The sequence below is a fragment of the Trichosurus vulpecula genome, chromosome 5 (assembly GCF_011100635.1).
Source record: "Trichosurus vulpecula isolate mTriVul1 chromosome 5, mTriVul1.pri, whole genome shotgun sequence".
In the NCBI taxonomy this organism is placed as follows: domain Eukaryota; kingdom Metazoa; phylum Chordata; class Mammalia; order Diprotodontia; family Phalangeridae; genus Trichosurus; species Trichosurus vulpecula.
In genome coordinates this window covers 96,369,778-96,390,958 of record NC_050577.1, presented here as the reverse complement: position 1 = coordinate 96,390,958, position 21,181 = coordinate 96,369,778, and the positions used below count along the sequence as shown (strand labels likewise).

At 40.2% G+C, this 21,181-nt stretch overlaps 1 protein-coding gene across 1 annotated transcript in view; it reads right to left on the bottom strand.

The window, feature by feature from the left end:
- Window positions 1-567: 567 nt before the first annotated feature.
- The window catches only part of LOC118850954 (zinc finger protein 850-like), a 48,821-nt gene continuing 28,207 nt past the window's right edge, over window positions 568-21,181 (bottom strand). The window contains exons 5-8 of the mRNA XM_036760565.1: window positions 11,598-12,099; window positions 7,874-8,000; window positions 6,991-7,149; window positions 568-5,011 (exon numbers count right to left, since the gene is read on the bottom strand). Coding sequence (XP_036616460.1) covers window positions 2,748-5,011; window positions 6,991-7,149; window positions 7,874-8,000; window positions 11,598-12,099 — 3,052 coding nt within the window. The 3' untranslated portion in view covers window positions 568-2,747. The remainder of the gene's footprint in view (window positions 5,012-6,990; window positions 7,150-7,873; window positions 8,001-11,597; window positions 12,100-21,181) is intronic.

The window sequence follows — 21,181 nt, the reverse complement described above, 5'->3', positions numbered from 1 at the left end:
GAGTGAACAAGCTCAGTTAACCTTCATATTGGAAACAGGGACCAGTAAAGTGTACTTAGGCAGTAGCGAGAAAGCCAGTGAATCCAATGGCATGACTTCAGTCCCAGAATCTTGTGTGTCCCCTACCCCACTGGCCCTATTTGGGGATTAGATTTCCTTAACACCTAGAGTGTTAAAAAGACAGTGAATGGATAAGACAGACATTTGAATTAATCTCTTCTTCTTGGGTGACATTACCCCTCTGCAGATAGTGTAGTGCAGATAGTTTTGACAGCCTAGGGCAGAATCTTAACTTATAACCAAGACCATACAGCAACATCTGTCCTAAAACAAACTACTTTGAATTCTTGTTCCTGATGGGATTTTCCCCTTAGAATGCAGAGACAATGATTTTACTTGTGCCTCTGGCAAGTCTTCTGCGCATGATATTGTTAGGAATTTTTATGTTAGCATATGGTTTTATACTTATGGTAGGTTTATAGTTTACTTAAGAGACTGTTGTGCTTTTTGTAGTAGCAAAAAAAGTGGAAACAGTGGGTGCTCATTGATTGGGGACAGCTGGACAAATTGTTGTAGAGGAATGTAATGGAATACTGTTGCACCGTAAAAGACAACAAACACAGACTTATACAAACTGACAGAACAAAGTAAGCAACACTAGCACAATATACACAATGACTACAATAATGCAAATGAAAATAACACAAAAAGGCACAACTCAAGATTACAGTGACCAATTTTGGTCCTAAGAACAGATGACAAAACACTTTGTTCTCAGTAAAGGTGGGGAACTATGGGATCAGAATGCTGAATACACTGCCAAACAGTTGTTTTTGCTTAACCATTTTTGTTACGAGGCAGGGCTCTATGGGGGGAGAGAGATGTTAGTAAATGGTGGTGGCATTAACAAAAAAGGGCATCAGTTTTTAAGAGCCCCCAAAAGGAACTATGTAGCATACCTGGAAAGAACCCTAGTGGCTAAAGCTATGTATACAAGCCTGGGCCTCCACCAGCAGATATTAGCATTAAAGATAGGGTCAAAAAATGGCAAATAATGAAATGGTTCAAGGTCCACCCCTACTAGCTCTAGCTTCTAGACATATACAGTGTAGGCTTTAAGCGAAGGGCCTTGGACTTTATAGTCTGATGTCCACAGTGACACAGGTAATCACAATAACAGCCAACAGATAACCTTACCTATTTATGCCTCTCCCAAAAGGCTAATTCTCTCTCCTAGATGTTGTCTAATGCAGTCAAGGATTGGGGCTGTGGAAGATACATGCTCATGTTCTAAGTTGTTGCTTTTCTGCGTAAGTTACAACTTACAGGAATTAGCTTCTCTTGGCTCATATGATCCTCTCCAAGAGAAGCTATGGGTGTCACCTGTCACAAGCTTCTCTGAGTCTGACTCCCTTTAAGGACCGGGCACAAGACTGTGCCATGTATCTCAAAAGCACTGCCAGTAGTTTTATATCCAGCCAGATTTGTACAATCCCTTGTTCCAGGGGCATTGAGTCAACTTAGAGTACGGGAGGGTGGTTCTGACTGCCTAGTATGCATTTTTTAAAAATTATGGGGTGTGTTGTCCCCAAAAATCATAAATTAGGTCCAGGATGATGCATGGCTTTTTAAACTGTGTATCAATTCAGGTCCTGCTATGTATCCATTAGAGCAAGAGACCACCAAACAGTGCCTGATCCTAGGCATCCTTTGAACACACCTTCTTAAGTCTTTAGCTTTAGAGTGTCATTACTTTCTGTACCTCTTAATTTGAACCTAAGCACCAAGTGGCTTGTCCACCGCTACTTTCAACAGGAGTTATAGGCCTGAGGAGAAGTCAGGTACAATGCAGGGGTAACAGAAAGAACAGCCAGCTAATATTTCTATTCTCCACACTTCAGGGGAAGGATTCTATCCTAGCTAGTTTTTTATTTCCCAATGGGGTTCCAGTTTCAAGGTGCTCTCAATATTTGCTGGAGAAGCTTCTCAGTGGTACTATGAAAGAATCAGGAATTGGATTATGGGACCAAATGATTTTTTCCAGTAATGAACAAGAAGCATGATTGCAATATGAAGTTTCAAAGTTTACTAGGTGGCCCATCATCTTTGCATGACAAAAGCCCTCAGTTTTGGACTTCCACCTCTCAGGCTTGTCTGTCAGCTGCAGCAGTTCATCAGATAGCCAATGGTTCTGCCACATTCAATTAAAACACTTATTAAGTGCCTACTGTGTGCAAGGTACTGTGTTAGATGCTGGGGATACAAAGATAAAAAATAAGTCCTTGCCCTCAAGTTGCTTACATTTGCGGGGAGGGGTTGCAATTAGAGGGGAGGGTTGGGATCCCATGCACATAGATAAGTATGATACACAAAGGAGAGTGTAATAGAGGCAGTGGAGAGATTTAGACAAAGTGCTTTAGGAAATTTGAGGAGGGAGAGAGGACGTTTTACGCTCTGGAAGCTCAAGGACATCCTTGATGTTGTCAATTCTGTCTCAGCTCCAGTGACCCTGTAATTGGTCCAAAGTGCTGCCAAGTTCAGTGTCTAGTTCACTTGGGAAACTCCAGGACATGATCCTAGTGGGTAAACCCATGTACGGGATGCGCTTAAACTGCCAGGAGAAGCCTGTGCCTCTCCTGCTTGCAGGAGAAAAGTGTCTCACTATTAGCTAGGCACTGGTGGGCCTGGTGGTTATCAAGGCTCTTTTTTTTTTTTTTTTTTGATGAAAGCTTGTCACATTCAGAACACTAGGAGGGCTCATCTCCACTGTGAACCCGAATATGTTCATCAAGTTTAGACTGCTTAGAAAAACACTTATCACATTCACTGCAGGAAAACACCCTTTCCCCCTTGTGCAGACGTTGATGGGCCTTCATTCCAGCCTTCCACCGGAAGCTCTTGTTACACTCAGGACACTGAAAAGGTTTTTCACTTGTGTGTACGAGCTGGTGGTTTGTCAGACTTCTCTTCTGACGGAAGCTCTTGTCACATTCAGGGCACTGGAAGGGTTTTTCCCCAGTGTGCACTCGGATGTGCTCTGTGAGCCTAAACTGATCAGCAAAGTTCTTGCCACACTCACTACAGGAAAATGGCTTTTCCCTCTTATGTATTCGCTGGTGGGCCTTCAGATAGGCCTTCAAAGAGAAACTCTTGTCACAGTCAGGGCACTGAAATGGCCTCTCACCCCTGTGGAGACGCTGGTGGGCCTTCATTCCAGCCTTCCAACGGAAGCTTTTATTACACTCAGGGCACTGGAAGGGTCTCTCACCTGTATGAACAAGCTGATGGTTGATAAGGCTTCTCTTCTGACGGAAGCTCTTGTCACACTCTGGGCACTGGAATGGTTTTTCCCCAGTGTGCACCCGGATGTGCTCTGTGAGCCTAAACTGATTGGTGAAGTTCTTGCCACACTCGCTACAGGAAAATGGCTTCTCTCCCTTATGGATTCGCTGGTGGGCCTTCACATAGGCCTTAGAAGAGAAGCTTTTGTTACATTCAGGGCAATGGTAGGGTCTCTCCCCTGTGTGTACCAACTGGTGATTAATTAGGCTCCTCTTGTGGCAGAAGCTCTTATTACACTGAGGACACTGAAAGGGCTTCTCCTCAGTATGTACCTTGGTGTGGCTAGTCAGCTTAGATTTATGAGTGAAGCCCTTGCCACACACTCCACAGGAGAATGGTCTGATCCCACTGTGTAGGCGCTGGTGGGCCTTCATGTTGCCCTTGAGGCGGAATCTCTTATCACACTTGGGGCACTGAAAGGGTCTCTCACCTGTGTGCATGAGTTGATGGTTGAGCAGACTTTTCTTCTGGTGGAAGCTCTTATTGCACTCTGGGCACTTGAAGAGAAAGGCTATGTCTCCCATATGCATAAGCTGGTGATGAAGAAGGCTTGCCTTCTGTCGGAAACTCTTGCCACATTCAGTGCACTGGAAAGGCTTCTCTCCACTGTGCACCCTCATATGTCTGGTAAGTCTATACCGCTGGGTGAAGCCTTTGCCACACTCTCTACAGGAGAAGGGCCAGTCCCTACTGTGTAAACGTCGATGGGCCTTCATGTGGGACTTTCGACTGAAACTCTTATCACACTCAGGGCACTGGAAAGGCTTTTCTCCACTATGTACCCTCATATGTTCAGTGAGTTTATACTGGTGAGTGAAATCCTTTTCACACTGTGTGCAGGCAAATGGCCTCTCTGTGCTGTGTAAGCGCTGGTGGGCCTTCATGTAGGATTTTCGACAGAAGGTCTTACCACACTCAGGGCACTGGAAGGGCCTCTTTCCCGAATGTAGCTGCTGGTGTCTGAGGAGGTACTTCCTCTTAAAGAACCTCTTGCCACACACTGGGCAATGGAAAGGATTCTCACTTGTGTGTAATTTAATATGGGTGATAAACCTAGCTTTCCGAATGAAAACCTTGCCACATGTATTGCAGGAAAACTGTCCATTTCCACTGTGCAAGCTCTGGTGGGATTTCAAACCAGCCTCCCATCGAAAGCTTCTATCACATTCAGAACACTGGAATAGTTTTTTCCCTACAGGTATGAACTGACGATAATGCCGGTTCACACTATAACTAAAGTTCTTCTCACATTCGCTAGACTGGAAGCACTTCTTCCCATAATGCAAATGTAAGGTAGCCTGCTTTCTAACTTTTTCCTTGCATTTTGAGCATGTGCATGGATTGTTCTTTGTGTGGTTGCCATGATGCTTCACTAGATGCCCTTTTGCCTGGAAGTTTTTCCCAAAGACAGGGTAAGAGCAAATCTTTTGCCCTAAGGGAGATTCCTGGTGATTAGGTGAGCTGAAGGTTTTGTGACTCTCATATCTGCCACTCTGGGTAGAGTCCTCTAATTTCGGAATTGGAGTCTGCATGCCTTGGATGCACAGACATTCCACAGTGGTTTTTTGACAAGATTTGGAGGAAATCTCTTTTCTTTCCTCTGAACCCTGACTTTGAAGACCATCTAAATCACCTTCCTCCATTTTTGTCCTTGCAGCTCCATGATTCCCTAGAATTAAAAAGAAAAGATCCCATCACTACTTGTTCTTAGAGTGAAGTAGAGATTTCCCCATTTTATAACTGGGCTTGAGAAAGTCTATTCTGAGCCATCCCAGTAATCCAGCTTTTAGCTTTTCTTAGGTTTCTCTCTCACGGAAGCTATAACTTTGCCCCCAAATCCCTGATCACTAACCAACAGACTGCTGGGACCCAATTTAAATGTGAAAAGCATACTCAGAGATAATATTGACAAAAATAAGGACTCGAGGTTTTTATGTGTCTAGTAACATACGTCAAACACGATTAGGTGAACAGATTAATCCAGGGAATATAAGAGTATGGGTTATAACAGAATGGTATTTTGACAACATAAATTGCTGTTACATTTTCTCTAGCCTATGGCAAAAACTGCAAGTTACACAGACTTTTTTTTTCCACTTTAAAAATGCATTTTATTATTGTTTCCAGTCAGTCTACTAAAGGTACTAAATATGAGAGATGAGTTCTTAGAAGCAGAGGTATATGGACCCCAACCTTTGACCAGGCCCTATGGAAAGATAGGGAGCTTTGGGGACTATATTCCTCCCCTGTTTTTACCACTGCTTAAGAAAGATTTCCTAAAAGACAGAACAAAGAGACCACCAGGCTTTCAAGAAGGATAAGTGGAAGCTTATCAAAAGACCAAAGGTGTTAACTGAGGATTTTTACTCTCTTTGCCAAGGAGACCTGTGTTGAGGCATGGAAATGGAGTATGTTCTCCAGCTAAAAATCATGAGACAAGAAGGAACAGTGGCAACTGTTGAAATGGGGGGAGGGCCACATTTTAAATCAAAGCTGAGGTAGTATAGGTAGTAAAAAAGAATATTGGCTATGTGCTCGCAAAGTGAACCAGTCACTTAAATCTGCATGACTTTGGACAAGTCATTTAACTTCTCTGAACTTTTCTTCACCCGAAAATCAAGACTAAGCAAATGCATAAATAAGTAAAAAATAAGTAAATGCACAAACTATAAAGGCCCTTGTATTTGCTGAATTGAATCAAATGCCATAATGTATGTAAAACTGTTTTGTAACGACACAGTTACAAAGTATACCTATTCTTACAGTTGTTGTTATGATTATTAATTGGACATAATAACACCAGCAGTAATAATAATAGTTTATATTTATATAATTCTTTAGAGTGATATATTAATTTCATCATTTCTTAGGCCCAAGTCTTTAAGGCTATTCTTTTCCCTTTAACCAGGATAAAGCATCCTGTTTATTGCTTAATCCGGGTGAAATTATCAGCTACTTCGTTTTCCCTAGGAAAAGGAGTACAACAGGGCTCAAACTTGCTTCTTTTGATTGTTAGCCTTAACTCTAGCTTTGGTCCTATTTTGGTTTTAGATACATAATTTATTCTCATCCTAGTAGAGCTGACCAGGTACCCATAGAACCCAGTTATATTATTATGGGAGCAAAATATTAGTAGTCTAGAGTACTGGCATCAAACTCAAATAGAAATGGGGATCACTAATTGATATATATAGGTCTCTGCAGGCAACATATTGACAGTTTTAAATGAAATGTTATGTATGTTTTATTGTGGGGTTTTTTATTTTGTTAAGTATTTCCCAATTACATATTAGTCTGGTTTAGACTGCATTCAATGTACTGTGGGCTGCATGTTTGACACTTCTGGAAAGGCATCCAGGCTAATGGTCCGCTGGGAAGAAAAGCCAACATGAAACAGCATTTATTACTCTATTTGCTTCTAATGCATAACGTTTTTAATTTTTGGAGTTAAGAATTCTAGGTTCCCTAAACATGATAAGAAAAATGGAGGAATAGTCACCTTATTTAATCTATTAGAAATAACAGTTCTCAGAATAATGGAAAACTTTAGTTCAAGGGCTATGGAAACCTTGAACATTTAGCTCCACGATTCTCAAATGTCTCAAAACTGTGGCCTAGAAAAAGTGATACTGATTTATTCTCACTTACCCCTAAACAGTTTCTTCTCAGCGACTTTCAAGTTGAAATGCTTATAAGCATTCAGGCTGACTCCTATTTCCGCTTGTTCCAAATCTCCCCAATTCCCAACAAATAATACTTCTCCTAGTTCGATCCGGAATATCAAATCTGGTTTGGGAGTGGTATAGTCTGTCAACAAAGGTCACATAAAAGCAGTTTATTTTCCCTGGGTGTTTGGTCTGAAAGCATGTATTGATTATTATTCCTCAATACAAACTCATCATACAGTCAAGTCAATCTCTGGGTTTTTTTGAATACTCTCCAATCTCAACAAGCCCTTCCTCATTCTCACTGACTATAAAATCCTACCCCTGCACAAAGCTTTCCTCTAAATATTCCAATAAACATTAATCTCTCATTTGTCAGAATTCCTACAGTACGTGCAATATATACCATCAAACTGGTTTCTTCATTATACAGTTTTGGCATTTTATTTGCCAGCAGTTTCTTACTTATTTTTATCAGTCTAAGTCTTAGTTTTCAACAATCATAGGCTCTTAGAAGATAAAGCACTAAGGGCTAACCAGTGAGCCTTCCCCTGGATAGCCACCATCCAATTCCATTGTTGTTGTTCAGGAGTTTTTCAGTCATGTTTGATTCTTTGTGACCCTATTTGGAATTGGCCATTTCCTTCTACAGCTCATTTTACAGATGAGGAACTGAGACAAAGAGGGTTAAGTGACTTGCTCAGGGCAAGTCAAGGTCAGGAAGCTAGTATGTGTCTAAGTCTGGATTTCAGCTCATGAAAATAAGTCTTCCTGATTCCAGGTCCTACACTCCATCCACTGTGCCACCTAGCTGCCCTCCAATCCTATAAAATTGTCTAAAAATTTTTTTAGTAAATACAACTTACCCAAGGAAACCAGGGTTGAGTAATTGGCCCTCATCACATGCTTGTAAAGGTCTTTCTGCCAATCATCCAGGATATTCCATTCTTGCTCTGAGAAATATATGGCCACATCATCAAACTTCACTGGGACCTGGAATCATAAGCATCATACTGACATTTAGTTTTACTAATGCTATTGCTGTTCTTACAGAGACTTTGCAGTTGTTTGTTTTTTAAAGAGGGGACTACAAATGTATTCTAATAATGGCAATTAATTTGAAGAATACAGAAAAGCATGGAAAGTGAATTAAGCAGAACCAGGAAAAGAATATACGCAAGGGCAACACTGGAAAGAATAAGAAATGGAAAGAAATACTAGAGTGAAAGAACAAGAAAATCAAAATGGAATACTACAAAATTGTACTAACCAAGCTTGGCCCCAAACAAGAAATATGAAAATACACTTTCTTTCCTTCTTTGCAGAGATAAGAGACTATGGATGTGGACCACTGCATAGAATGCAGGATTTGTTTGATTAATTTTGAACTGCTTTTTCTCCTCTTTTGTTATAAGAGATGACTTTTTGTGGGAGATGGGAGAGAATATTTGGAAATGAAAGTCATATAAAAACAAAAGGCCCATAATTTAAAAAATAATAAAATCTACAGTGACTATATTAATATAACAAAAACACTACAAGCAGCCATTTCAATGACCAGTCTTGGTCTGACTAGAGAAAAAGTGGTTAACTACGATCTTTAAAAAGTTGTAAAGGACGATAGGCCTATGCCATCAGATATGGTCAGGTGGTTTTGCTGAATGGGTTTTCTTTGTTACAAAATGAGGGTTTGCTCTTGGTGGTGGGCAGGAGAAGAATGTGTGGGATACTTACTGTGGTATAAAAATTAAGTCACAAATAAAGTTTAAAATTTTAAAATCCCAGCTAATGAAAAACAGAAGACAGCGTAAATGTTCAATGCCTGAGCAATGGTTAAACAGGTTGTCATATGTTAAAGGCAATGGTATACGTAACCATTGAAAAAAGAGAAATATGGAAAAGATTTTATAAAGTTATACAAAATGAGAGAAAAAGAATATGGAAGGATATGGAAGACTTTATTTACACTGATTGTGGGAAGGGATCAAACCTGATTTCTTTGATGTAGGGAATTCCATATGAGAAATTTCCTCTACAAATGCAAATGGGCGTTTTCTTTGCAATTTATGGCCCTGCACTTACCACAGTGCCTGGCACACAGTAGGTGCTTAATAAATGTCGATTGGAGAGTTACATTGGACACTGAGAGGCTAAGTGACTTGCCTGGGTTTACACAGCCAGCATGTGTCAAAGGGGGTGACCTGAGCCTAGGTTCCTGACTCTTGAGGTCAGCTCTATCCACTATGCCACAATGCTGCCCATACATTCACTCATAACTATGTAAAAAATACATAACACACTTGAATATATACAAGGATAAGAACATTAATTATTAGTGGTATGCCATTGGTTTCTCTATGTTTATTTTGTCAATTGCAATTTTTAAAAAAGTCTCTCCTCATGATTTTTCAGTTTTATTTATGGCTTTCCAATGATATGTAGTTGAAAACATTGTGCTAGAAATCAGAAGACTAGATAGGTAGTAATAAGAGCCTGTAGTTCTCTTATTTATTGCTTTGACCAATAATTGTCTGTCTGACCTTGGCCAAGTCTTCTCTGATTTTTAGTTTCAACTGTAAGATTTGTTCTACCTCAACAAGATGCAAGCATTAAATAAAATGTTATATTCTTCAGTATTCAAATGTATCTATGATTAGTGGATCTATAAACTTTAATCCTACTGCAGAAATCTCTAATGTCACTTTTACTAATTTTTCTAGTACTTTGAACAATCAATTAATATTTATTAAGCACCTACTATGTGCCAGGCACTGTGCTAAGCATCGCAACAGAATATTTAATGTAGATGTATTACCCTCCAGTAATGCAGGAACTCATCTGTGCCTGCCTACCCTGTGGCTCATATCCTTGGTCTCCCATAAATCTGTCATCAGGGGTTCACTATGTAGGCTAGTCATTAGTTTTCCCTCAATCTATTTTACTGGCCAAACTTCTTCAATTATGTTTCTTGGAAGATATCCTTTATACCTCTTCTCTTGTTTAATTCCTTTGTAATGTATCATGGTGTGCTTCCACACACCATGTAACTCTCCATTGGCTTTTGAGGTGATCCTCAACTTCAATTCTTTGGAAACTATAGACTTCCATGACTTGCAGCCATATAGCATCACAGAAAATCACTGGTGTTTAAAAAAAAAAAAACAACGGGATTTTTGTTTTCGGTAGAAACTTTGGATAATCAAGACTTTGTAATTTCCAAAAGGCAATCCAGCGTGCCCTCTATTCCTCCTTCAATTCTGAGCCCAGCTGATGTCCAGCGTTCCATGCTGGTGCAAGACACACGTGTAGGCAGGCAGGCAGACACACACACACATTAGACAGTGTTGCATAAACTATCAGATGTGGTCGTGCTATTAGTTGTTCTTGCTTAACTGTAACCAGTCTGAGAGCATATGTAGCATTCCATATGATTGTAGATCTACAGTTAGAATGGCCCTCAGAAGAAGAAAGGAGAAGCATTTATAATGCCCACTATATCCGAGGCACTGCTATAAGTATTTTTTTTTACAAATATTATTCATTTGATCCTTACAACAACCCCGAGGGGTTGCTGCTATAATTATTCCCACTTTATAGTTGAGGAAACAGGCAAACGGAAGTTAAGTGACTTGCCCAGGGTCACACAAGTGTCTGCGACTGGCTTTGAAAGCTATCTGGTCCAATCATATCATTTTACAAATGGGGAAACTGAGGTCCAGAGATGTTAAGTGACTTGCCCAGGCTACATTCCTTTTCTCTTCTCATAGGAATTGAATTTTGGCGGTGGGGTGGGAGTTATCCACATAATGTGTGAATGGAGATATGTCTGGAAACACAGGTTTATGAGAAGGGGAAGATGCCAGGTTGATGGTTATGCATTGTCCAACTGCATATCACAGCCTAGATAATAAGCCTTCTTGGGGGGTTTTGGGACACTAATGGTTAAATAACGCTTATAATAAAGTGCTTTAAATAGTTAAATGCTACAAAAAAAAGAAACCCAGCTTCAACTACTTACAAGAGAGCGATAGATCACCCTCTCACCCACCCTCCAAGTCTTGTCTTCAAGTGAAACATGCCCCGTTCTTTCCCCCTCTGCAGAGCCAGAACTTTGCACCGGACCAAGCAGCCCCCGAACTCTACGGACCAACCAAACTAGCCTGAACCTGACCTTTGTCCTCTACTCCTGAACGCAGCCCGCAGCCCACCCCCCTCAGCTCCTCTCTGCAACCTCAAGGTTGAGCTCTGGTGTGAATCCTGCGCCCCCCGCGCCACCCACCCCCCTCCCCCCCGGCAGCTCCTCGAGCGCAGGACTCGCTGCTCCACCGCTGCCTCCGCCTCCCCAGCCCCAATGACGGGGTGCCCTGGCAGCTCGGGGGCGCTCCCGGCTCGGCCAGCCCGGTGACTGCCCATCTGAACCGGGCTGTTCTTAGCGTTCAGGCGAAGGGAAGAACTAGAAATCACTGCCCGGGAGCAGCCCAGGTCTGTAGCGCCTGGACGCCGCAACAACGCGGGGATACCCGGGGGCTGCTGCGCTCCTGCCCCCGCCAGCCCGCTCCCCAGCTGGGCCCGCGCCGGGGCACGTCTCACCGGAGCAGGCGCCGCCGCGGCCATGGCCCTCGGTGTCGAGCCTGGGCCCCGGGGAGGCTGCGGCGCGAAGGGCTGCAGAGGCTCTGGCCCTTCCTCCTCCTTCCTCCCGCCCCGCTCCGCCAGCGGCCCGGCCCAGGATGTCCGGCCGGGGAAAGGGCCGTAGAGCGGAGGACGCGGAGCCAGGGGCAGGAACGGGCGAGCCGAGCTCGTCCCGGGCCGCTCTGAGCCCCCGGAGGGCCGGCCCCGAGCTGGGCTGCCCCCGGCGCCTGAGCACCAGCGGCCCGGCCCGGGCCCCGGCCCCAGCTGATATCCCCTTGTAACCCGCAGCAGTTGCCGGGTACACGCGGTGCATCCTGGGACTCCAGCTCCGCAGCAGCCTGGGACGCTGCCACTTAGCGGGGATCCTGACACAGCTCCCCCTCCAGCGTGGAGGAATAAAGGCGTGTCGGAGGAGTCCGGGGCCAAAGATCCAACTGCGGCCGGGGTGGTGGGAATCTCTTCTCTGGGGTTCTCCGAAGCATCCCTCAAAGCCGCTTACATCACCTGATTGGCCTTGGAGTCGCTGGTAGATATCCAGGGGACCTCAGCCTGGGGAGACCTAAAGCTGCACCAGATTAAATTTTATTTTTTCAATAAACAAAAATATGTTTTCTCTCCTCATGCCACCCAGCCCTCTTGGAAAAAAACAAAACTCTTCTAACAAATAGGCCTACTCATGCAAAATAAGTATCCAGCATTGGCCATGTCCCGAAGCATTCCTCATTCCGCATCTTGAGTCCATCATCTCTCCCTTAGGAAGTGGATAACATATCCGAATTCAATAATCAACCCCTCTTAATTCTATGTCTTCCCTCTGTTAATTATTTCTTATTTGTCCTGTATATATCTTGTTTTGTATGTATTTGTTTCCATGTTGTCTCTCCCATTAGACTGTAAGCTCTTTTGCCTTTTTTTGTATCTCCAGTGTTTGGCACATAGTAGTGCTTAATAAATGTTCATTGGATCGAACTGAACTATTTATTAAGAAAAAAATGAATGTTGAAAAATTACAAAGAATAAGAATGGTCCCAAGGAAGAGATTATGAAAGGACACCTCTCCCGTCTCCTTTACAGAGAGTTGGGACAGGGCCTAGAAGAGTTCTATGGGTATGAAACACTGAATATTTTGTCAGATTTTTATTCAATGTGTTGATCAGTTTTGTTGATTTCTCTTTTTTCTCTTTTTAAAAAAATATGGAATGTCTCTCTAGGAGAGGGAAGGATACAGGGAGAAATGTAAGGCATATTAAAACAAAATATATTAATAAAAGTTTACTTTTTAAAACCTATATTAAGTGTGACCTATGTGTACTGACTTAGAAAACAAACTCATCTGCAGAACATGAGGACAGAAGATTTGGGAGTGTAATTTAAAAAGCAGAAAAAAAAAAGAAAAACATCAGTTGAGTCAATAAGTTTATAAGAGATTTGCTATGATCACTTAAAAAAAAAAACAAGGTATGCATATGTATATATGGTGGTACAGTGGGTAGAGCACTGGCCCTGGAGTCAGGAGGAGTTGAGTTCAAATGCTGCCCCAGACACTTGACACACTAGCCAAGTGTGACCTTGGGCAAGTCACTTAACCACACTGCCCTGCCTTCCCCCCTGCAAAAAAAAAAAAAAACCAAAACAACAAGGTGATGTAAAAGTTATGACAGGTAGATCCCACATATTGAAAGAACTAGAGGAAGTTTGAGTGGACCACAGGATGAGAAGGTTTGAAGGAGTTGGCATCTTCACTGTTAGAAGGAGCACTTACGCTGATGAGGTTACATAGGCATCAGGCAGACTACAGCCTCAAGGCCAAATCCAGCCCGGCTACAGTTTTTTGGTTTGTTTTTGTTTTTTTTTTGTACAGCTTGTGAGCTAAGAATGGTGTTTACATTTTTAAATGCAGTTCCATCGATGCATGAGTAAGAACTGTGCTAAGTTGGCTATGTGAGAAGATAGAAATAAATATGACCAAGACTCTAGCATCAAGCAGTTCACAGTCTCTGTGTGTGGGGAGGGTTAAGGAGGGTAGATGGGCAGGGGTGGAGAGAAAAGTACACAACTAACTATGACGCCAAATGGTGTGATGGATACAAAGAAGAAGTGTAGGCAGAGTTTATCATAGTGACTGGCACATAATAGGTATTTAATAAATGCGTCTTGATTTGACTTTCTCAATTCTTAGTTTGTTTCTATTTTCTCTGCCAAGGAGAACGTTTTACGCTGAAAATAAAGAAATGAAAGTTACTAAAAGTTGAAGAATTGATACACAAAACAAGAAAAGAGGCACAGTAAAGGGACGTGTAGCTAACCTTGAGGTATTTAAGTCAGTATTTAAGTATCTGAGTCATCTTGGCTCAGATGAACTCTATCCCTTGAATAATAAAAAAACAAACAAACAAAAAAACCTGGCAGACCTAATTTGCTGAGCTGCTGTTGGCAATATCTGAAAATGGAAGAAGTATCACAAGATTGGAGAAGGACAGATGTTATCCTGTTTTTTTTTTTAAGTAAAGAATTCAGTCTGCAACCTATGGGCTGATGAGATTGATTTTGATTCCTGGGAAATTTTAACAAAGGGTCATTAAAGAGATAGTTGACAAATGCCTAGAAAGGAAATCAGTGATACAAAGAGCCTATATGACTTCACCAAGAACAGGTCACTCCAGATGAACTTAGTATTTTTTTTATAGGATTATGAAATAAGCACATGAGAATGCTCTGGATGTGTTTACCTAGATTTTAATAAGACTTTTGATAAAGTATCTCATGCTATTCTTGAGGAGAAGATAGAGAGACATGGATTAGATTTTAACTATAGGAGAGATTCAGACGTGACTAGATGACTAGACTCAGAGTAGTTAATGGTTTGATGTCAGAAATACTGGGGGATAGGGAGATGGGAGGGAGATGTGGAAAAATAGGAACACTAATGTACTGTTGGTTGGGTTATGAACTGGTCCAACCATTCTGGAGAACAGTTTGAAACTATATTCAAAGAGCTATAAAACTGTGCATACCCTTCCACCCAGTAATACCACTACTCTTTGGGATACTCTACCAAAGAGATCAAAGAAAAAGGAAAAGGACCTATATGCACAAAAATATTTATAGCAGCTCTTTTTGTGGTGGCAAAGAATTGGAAATTGAGGGGATGGCCATCATTTGGGGAATGGCTGAACAAGTTCTGGTATATGATTGTGATGCAATACTATTGTGCTATAAGAAATGATGAGCAGAATGGTTTAAGAAAACCCTGAAAAGTCTTATATGAACTGATGGAAAATGCAATGAGCAGAATCAGGAGAACATTGTACACAGTAACAGCAATACTGTAAGGATACAATTGTGAAAGACTTAGCTACTCCAATCAAGACAATAATCTGTGAAATAGCATTTGCCAATTTCTGAGGTGGAAATGCTGTATCAGTAATTAGGGCGGGCTTTTAGCACTTAATCAAGTACCCTTGAAGAGTTTGGTGTTTGTTCCTTTGATTAGATTAGGAGTCTTGGATGACCTTCTTGCCTCAAGGGAAAGCCTGGTTTGCATGGGTTTGAGTGACATGTTTGTGACGTCAGAGGCTTTTAGTCCATGAGGGTTTAAGTCGCATGTTTGTGACGCTTTTAGATCACATGGGTGAGTTGCATGTGGTGATGCCTTTGACCCTGAACAGAACATATAAACCCAGAGGTTGGCGTTCTCCCTTGGGGCTCTCAGCCACTGAAAGAGTGGCGTAGGACTCTGGGCAGCCTTTCTAAGAGCCTCCCGGCTTATGTACCCAGATGTTGATGCTTTCCTGGTAACTATGAATTATGATTTGGTCTGTTTCCAATGTATGTTTGTAATTTGTTTGTATTTGTTCTGAAGTTCAGATTGCTGGCTTTTCTTCCTGAACTAAGTAAATGATATTTGTATGTTGGATTAAAGTAAGATTGATAACCCCTTAATGTTGCTTTCCTTAGTAAAGCAGACTAAAGAACCTGTGCTGGCAGCTCCAGTTGCTGGTCTTGCACCCCACAACAGCTGCTAGCTGAATTGTTGCAACAAATGCTCACATTGAATATTTAATAATCAGCTCTTGCCAGCTCATACAGGCTATATACAGCTCTATGCTGTTTCCCTAGCTCCATGTATCCTTGCGCTGGGCCTTGGTATCCTGAACCTCACTAAATTTGCATTAAGATAAGTTATCAAGAGAGGCTTTAGCTCTGCAGTAGGTAGGCATATAAGATTAATGGGAATGACCACTCACTTCCCATTTTCTAATTCTATACTTCATTGAAAAAAATCATATGCTCCATCATCGTAGAAATGAAAGCAATACTCATATTTAAATGTCTTTATTTTAATTCAACAAAACATCAAGGACACACATCCACAGCAGCTGGTCCTTAATTAAGGTGAAACATGACACAAGGCACAGAACATCTGTGAGACAGTATACATGATGACTCTGTCTTTATGACTTTGTACTTGGTGGGGGGCAAGGGGGGTCAGCTTTTTAGAGTGCTAGCTCTGATTTCCTCTTTCCCACTTTGGGTTGGCCAATATTTTAATTGATAAGGTAGGTGCAATTTTTTCTCTTGGCTTCTGGTTCTGTATCACAAGGTCTTTGGATATCATTATGTGGGGAGGGGTGGGGAATTGGTGGAGAGGATTAGCCTAGCTTGTAGTTGGCCTAGCAAATGTATAGTTCACACCACACATGTGAAGATGGCTACTTAACATGGCCTTGTCAATTGCTGATTGCAATTGCAAGGAGGGAGAGGCCTTGTAAGGTCTCTTAAAAAACTTTTAAAAGTCCTGGCATGCAGTAGGTAGGCAAAAGTATATATGTATTTGTATACTATAATATAATATATAATATATTTAAATATTAATATATCTATCTGTGTCTCTAAGTACAAATATATACGTTATTAAACATTTGATAAGCCAAAGTATTGCAATAGAAATATATATATGTACATAAATATATATAGTAATGCAAACATCACTGTCTTTATATGAAGTCTCCTATATAAGGGTGAGAATTTGCAGCTACATTACATATCTTAGTTCTGTGATAAATGGAAACTTTGTATTAGTCTTTATATAAGCAGAGATCAAGACCCTACAGTTACTTCTCTTTCTGTTGATGTATCAAAGACTGAGGCCATTGTATCATCTACTAACTGTCTATTAGACATTTCAAACTGAATGTCTCATAGACATATCTAATTCAGTATGTCCAAAACAGAACTCATTATTTCCCACCCTGCCCCCCAAACTTACTTCTTTTGGCTTTCCCCCATTTCTATCTAGGGCAGCACTATTCTTCTGGTTTCCCAAGTTTGTAACCTTGGTGTTATTTTCCACTTCTCAATTCTCATCACCTCATCTATCCAATCAGTTAACAGATCTTGCCATTTCTACCTTTCCGACATCTCTAGCATCCATCCTTGTCTTAATACTCACACAACCACTACTTCATTTCAAGCCCTCCTCACCTTTTCCTTAGTCTATTGCAATGGCTTCCTGATTGAGTTTCCTACCTTAAGTCTCTGGCACTCCAAACCATACTACACATGTATATGTGTAGTGAAGGCTGCCAAAGTGATTTTCCTTATGCTAAGGTTTTACTATGTCACTCACTTAGTAAACTCCAGGGGCTCCTAATTGCCTCTAGGATCAGATATAAATTCTTCTATTCAACTTTTTAGGTCCTTCACAACCTTATTCCAATCTATATCACCAGCCTCTTTCCTCTTGCCCTCTATAATCCAGCTAAGGTGGCTTTTTGTCTGTTTCTCACACGTGGTATTCCACCTCTTTCTCTATGCCTTTGTCCTGGCTGCTCCCCACGCCTGGAATGTAATCTCTACTCATTACTTTTGACTAAGGATTAAACCTCAGCTCTAAACAAAAGGAAAGAGAAGAGGCAGGATATGGAGATAAAAGGGAAAAAATTAAAGACAGAGCCTATGGCAAGAACTGATTTCACAACCATGTGACAACTGCAGCAGTTACTTTTCCTGAAAAAGGAAAATAAAATCACAGTTGAATGTTGAGAGATCTTTGATTTTTCTGGGGCTCATGAACAAAAATAATTACGTTAAAATCTCACTTATGTTGGAGGATAAAACAATTAGAAGCTCTCCTTTGATTTTAAAACAGACCTTTACATGGCAGAACAAACTACCAGTGAAAAAGCAAAGGCGGGGGAAAGGGACATACTACACCTTTAGGCTCTTGGCTCCCTGCATTCTGATCCCTTTCTACACTTTGTTCTTCTGGGGATAACGTTTCAATTTTTTTTTACCTAGAACAAAGTATAGCTTCTGTTACCATCCTTGGATCAGTGGTCTAAATACTCAAATCGTTCCCTGAATTCCTACCCCTACATAGGGGACCTTCTGTCATCAATGACAATGTATCCCATTATGCCACTGAGAGAAGTCTGAATTCCCAAAATGATGAAATAGCTCTAACTGGTAAACCAAAAGCCATTTTCTATCCTATTAAAATTTGTGACCCATCAAATTAACATCAAATAAAATCATGTCTACCTATGGAAGAGATAAAATTAAAATGCAAAACATAGACATAAGCTTAGAAAACATTAAATAGTTCTAATTCGTAAGCCAAAGACCATTTTCTAGCCTATTAAAACTTCTGACCCAACAAATATTAAAAGCATGCATATAGAAGAAATAAAATATATAAAATATACAGATAAGTTTAGAAACTACAACTTCAGCCATCCTTTTGATTTCTTATATGGAAAAAAATTCTTCATACAGATTCACATATTGATACACAAATTTACAGTGGCCTATATAATCCTTCTCAACTAATATTATGTTGGCCTGGCATTAGGAGAAAAGTCTGATAAAATTTTCTAATAGGAAATTTTATAAATGTTTCACTATAATAAAATGAAAAGAATCTTTTATTCCTACTTTACTCATAACAATCAGAGAGTTCTCTCAATGAAATTCGTTCTCTCTAAACTCTTAGAATCATAAATTTAGGGCTTGAGGGACCTTAGAAATCACTGAGTCCAATGCCCTCATTTTACAGATGATGACCCTGAGGCATATAGAATGGACATATAAATGGCATATACATGGAAAGCAAAAGAGCTGAACTTCAAATACCCATTGTCCTTTGATTCTATTCAGACAACACCAAATTACTGGAAACAGAGACAATAACCTCCAAACCCAATTAACACCAGTGAACATATACATATAAGCCATATATATGTATATATACATATACACACAGCTTTATCACAGAAACATGAAAAACTTATAAAACACTGATTTGATTGTACAACAATAGTAAATCCCAACATGCTGGGGGCCTTCCTTGTGTACTCTTCCCATTTTATGGCTACAAAATAGAAACTATGGGTCCCCTTCCCTGGTTGTCCCTTCCTCTTACTATATGACTGGCTCATCTTTTATCTGACCAAATATTAATTTGATGAAACCTGTTAAACCACTTCCCTTGAATAATTCCTGGTTCATAACATGTTGCAGCCTACTCATACCCACTGTATTCTTCTCCACTACCCTTTAAGTGATCCTCATCTTAATTCTTTGAAGACTGTAGATGTCTATGACTGTCAACCATACAACATCATCTGAAGATTAGCATCTGTTTCAGGGAGAAGCTTTGGGTCATTAAAACTTTGCAACTTCCCAACAACAATCCAACTTGTTCTCTGTCTCCTTTTCAATTATCTATGTGTGATTTCCATTCCAGATTGATGGACAAGGTTTATAAGTTTTACATATAACTGCATATACTAGTTTGAACAATATGCATTCTTCATCCACTTGGTGTTTCGTGCATTTATTTATGAGTTCCTTATGCCCTATCATATGATTGGTTTTTGCAGAGATGATATGTAATACTGCAAAACAGGTATACTCCTAAAGATGACCATTAGTTTTAGTTTTTGAAAGGAAAATTTTTCTCATATCTCTAACTTCTTGCTTATTTATTAGAGTCCTCTAAATTTGAAAGGCCCCAACAATTAGTGTCTTAATATTTAGGACTTAAAATTCATTTACTTTTTTCTTTAAATACTCAGAAGCTATATCACTCATTATCTATAATATCTTCAAGCATATAGCAGTTTCTGTTTCTCTTAACCAAACCTATTTTTAATTGCCTTTTCTGAGATAATGATTGTCATTTTGGCTTTCAAAAAAACTCCTGTAAAGCATAATTATAGGATCACAGATTTAGAGATGGGAAGGGAATTTAGAGATCATCTAAAGCAATGGTTTTCAAACTGTGGTGCAGTGTCCCTGGAGGTTGCAGATCCCTTCAGGAGGGTTCTCATGGTCAAAACTATTTTCATAATAACACTAAGGCAATTTAATTTCTACTACGGTATGTATCAACAGATACAACCCATATAACCAAAAGCTTATTAGGATCGAGGGAGTTCCTAGAGTTTAAAGGGGTCTTGAGACCAAAAAGTTTGAGAACCACTGATCTAAAGTGACCCTCTCATTTTACAGTGAAAAAACTGAGGTCCAGGGCAGCTTACTCAAAGTCATACAGGTAGCAAAGTAGCAGAACCAAGATTCAAGCCAAGATTTAACTCTTAGACTCCAAATCCAGCTCAATTTTGGCTTTGTCAAAATTCCTCACTCCAGAACCTGGCATAATTCCTTCTACTTAATTGTTCCTTATATTTATTATATTTCATTTGTATATTTATAATTGTAGGTTTTTATCTGTTTATCCAATTGGATTGAATTTTGGTTTGCTCTTAACACAAATCTTCTTATAATACGGGTTTATTAAAAAGCGTTTATGTTAGAAGAGTCCAGTGAGTAGATGCACTCAATAACCAAGGGATGCATTCAGGATCAAGTACTTATTTGACCAAAACAGAAAAGAGTTGGATTTTGAAGCAACTAAAATCAGATGCGTAAGCGAGAGAAATATGAATCATACGCTGTTTCTCCAACTTTTCATAATTCATGTTCCTGTCATCTCTACTTTTTATACAACTCAACTAAGTGTGATTTTGATATTTTCAAAGATCCTTATTGCTTTCTAACTAGATTCAGCTATATCATGAGTGCTTATTGATAGGGTTTTTGATCCTGTGGAAAGTACTAGGCCATTATACTACAAATACCTTTTTAAAACTTTGCATAAAGATTTGTTTCAAATAGGTTGCTTATACACAGCAAATAAATAGGTTTTGCTCCTTAATTTAAGCCCAGATTTTCTGACTCCTAAGTCCAATGTTCTTGCCACTGTGCCCATTGCCTTTCTTCTACTACAACCACCAAGAGGAAATTATTTCTACCACTTTACTTATACCTTTGTATACTTCATGTTTTTTACGTATATGTTTTCCCTCTCCCACTAGATTATAAAGTACTCAATGGCAGAAGCTCTTTTAAAATCCTCACACTACTTAGCAGTGGTCCTTTGTACATAGCAGGATATAAAAATAAATATTTGCTGACTGAAGACTCTGCAGGCTATTTCTAGCTTGGTCCAAATACAACTTTTCTGATCTTCCTAATGAAAT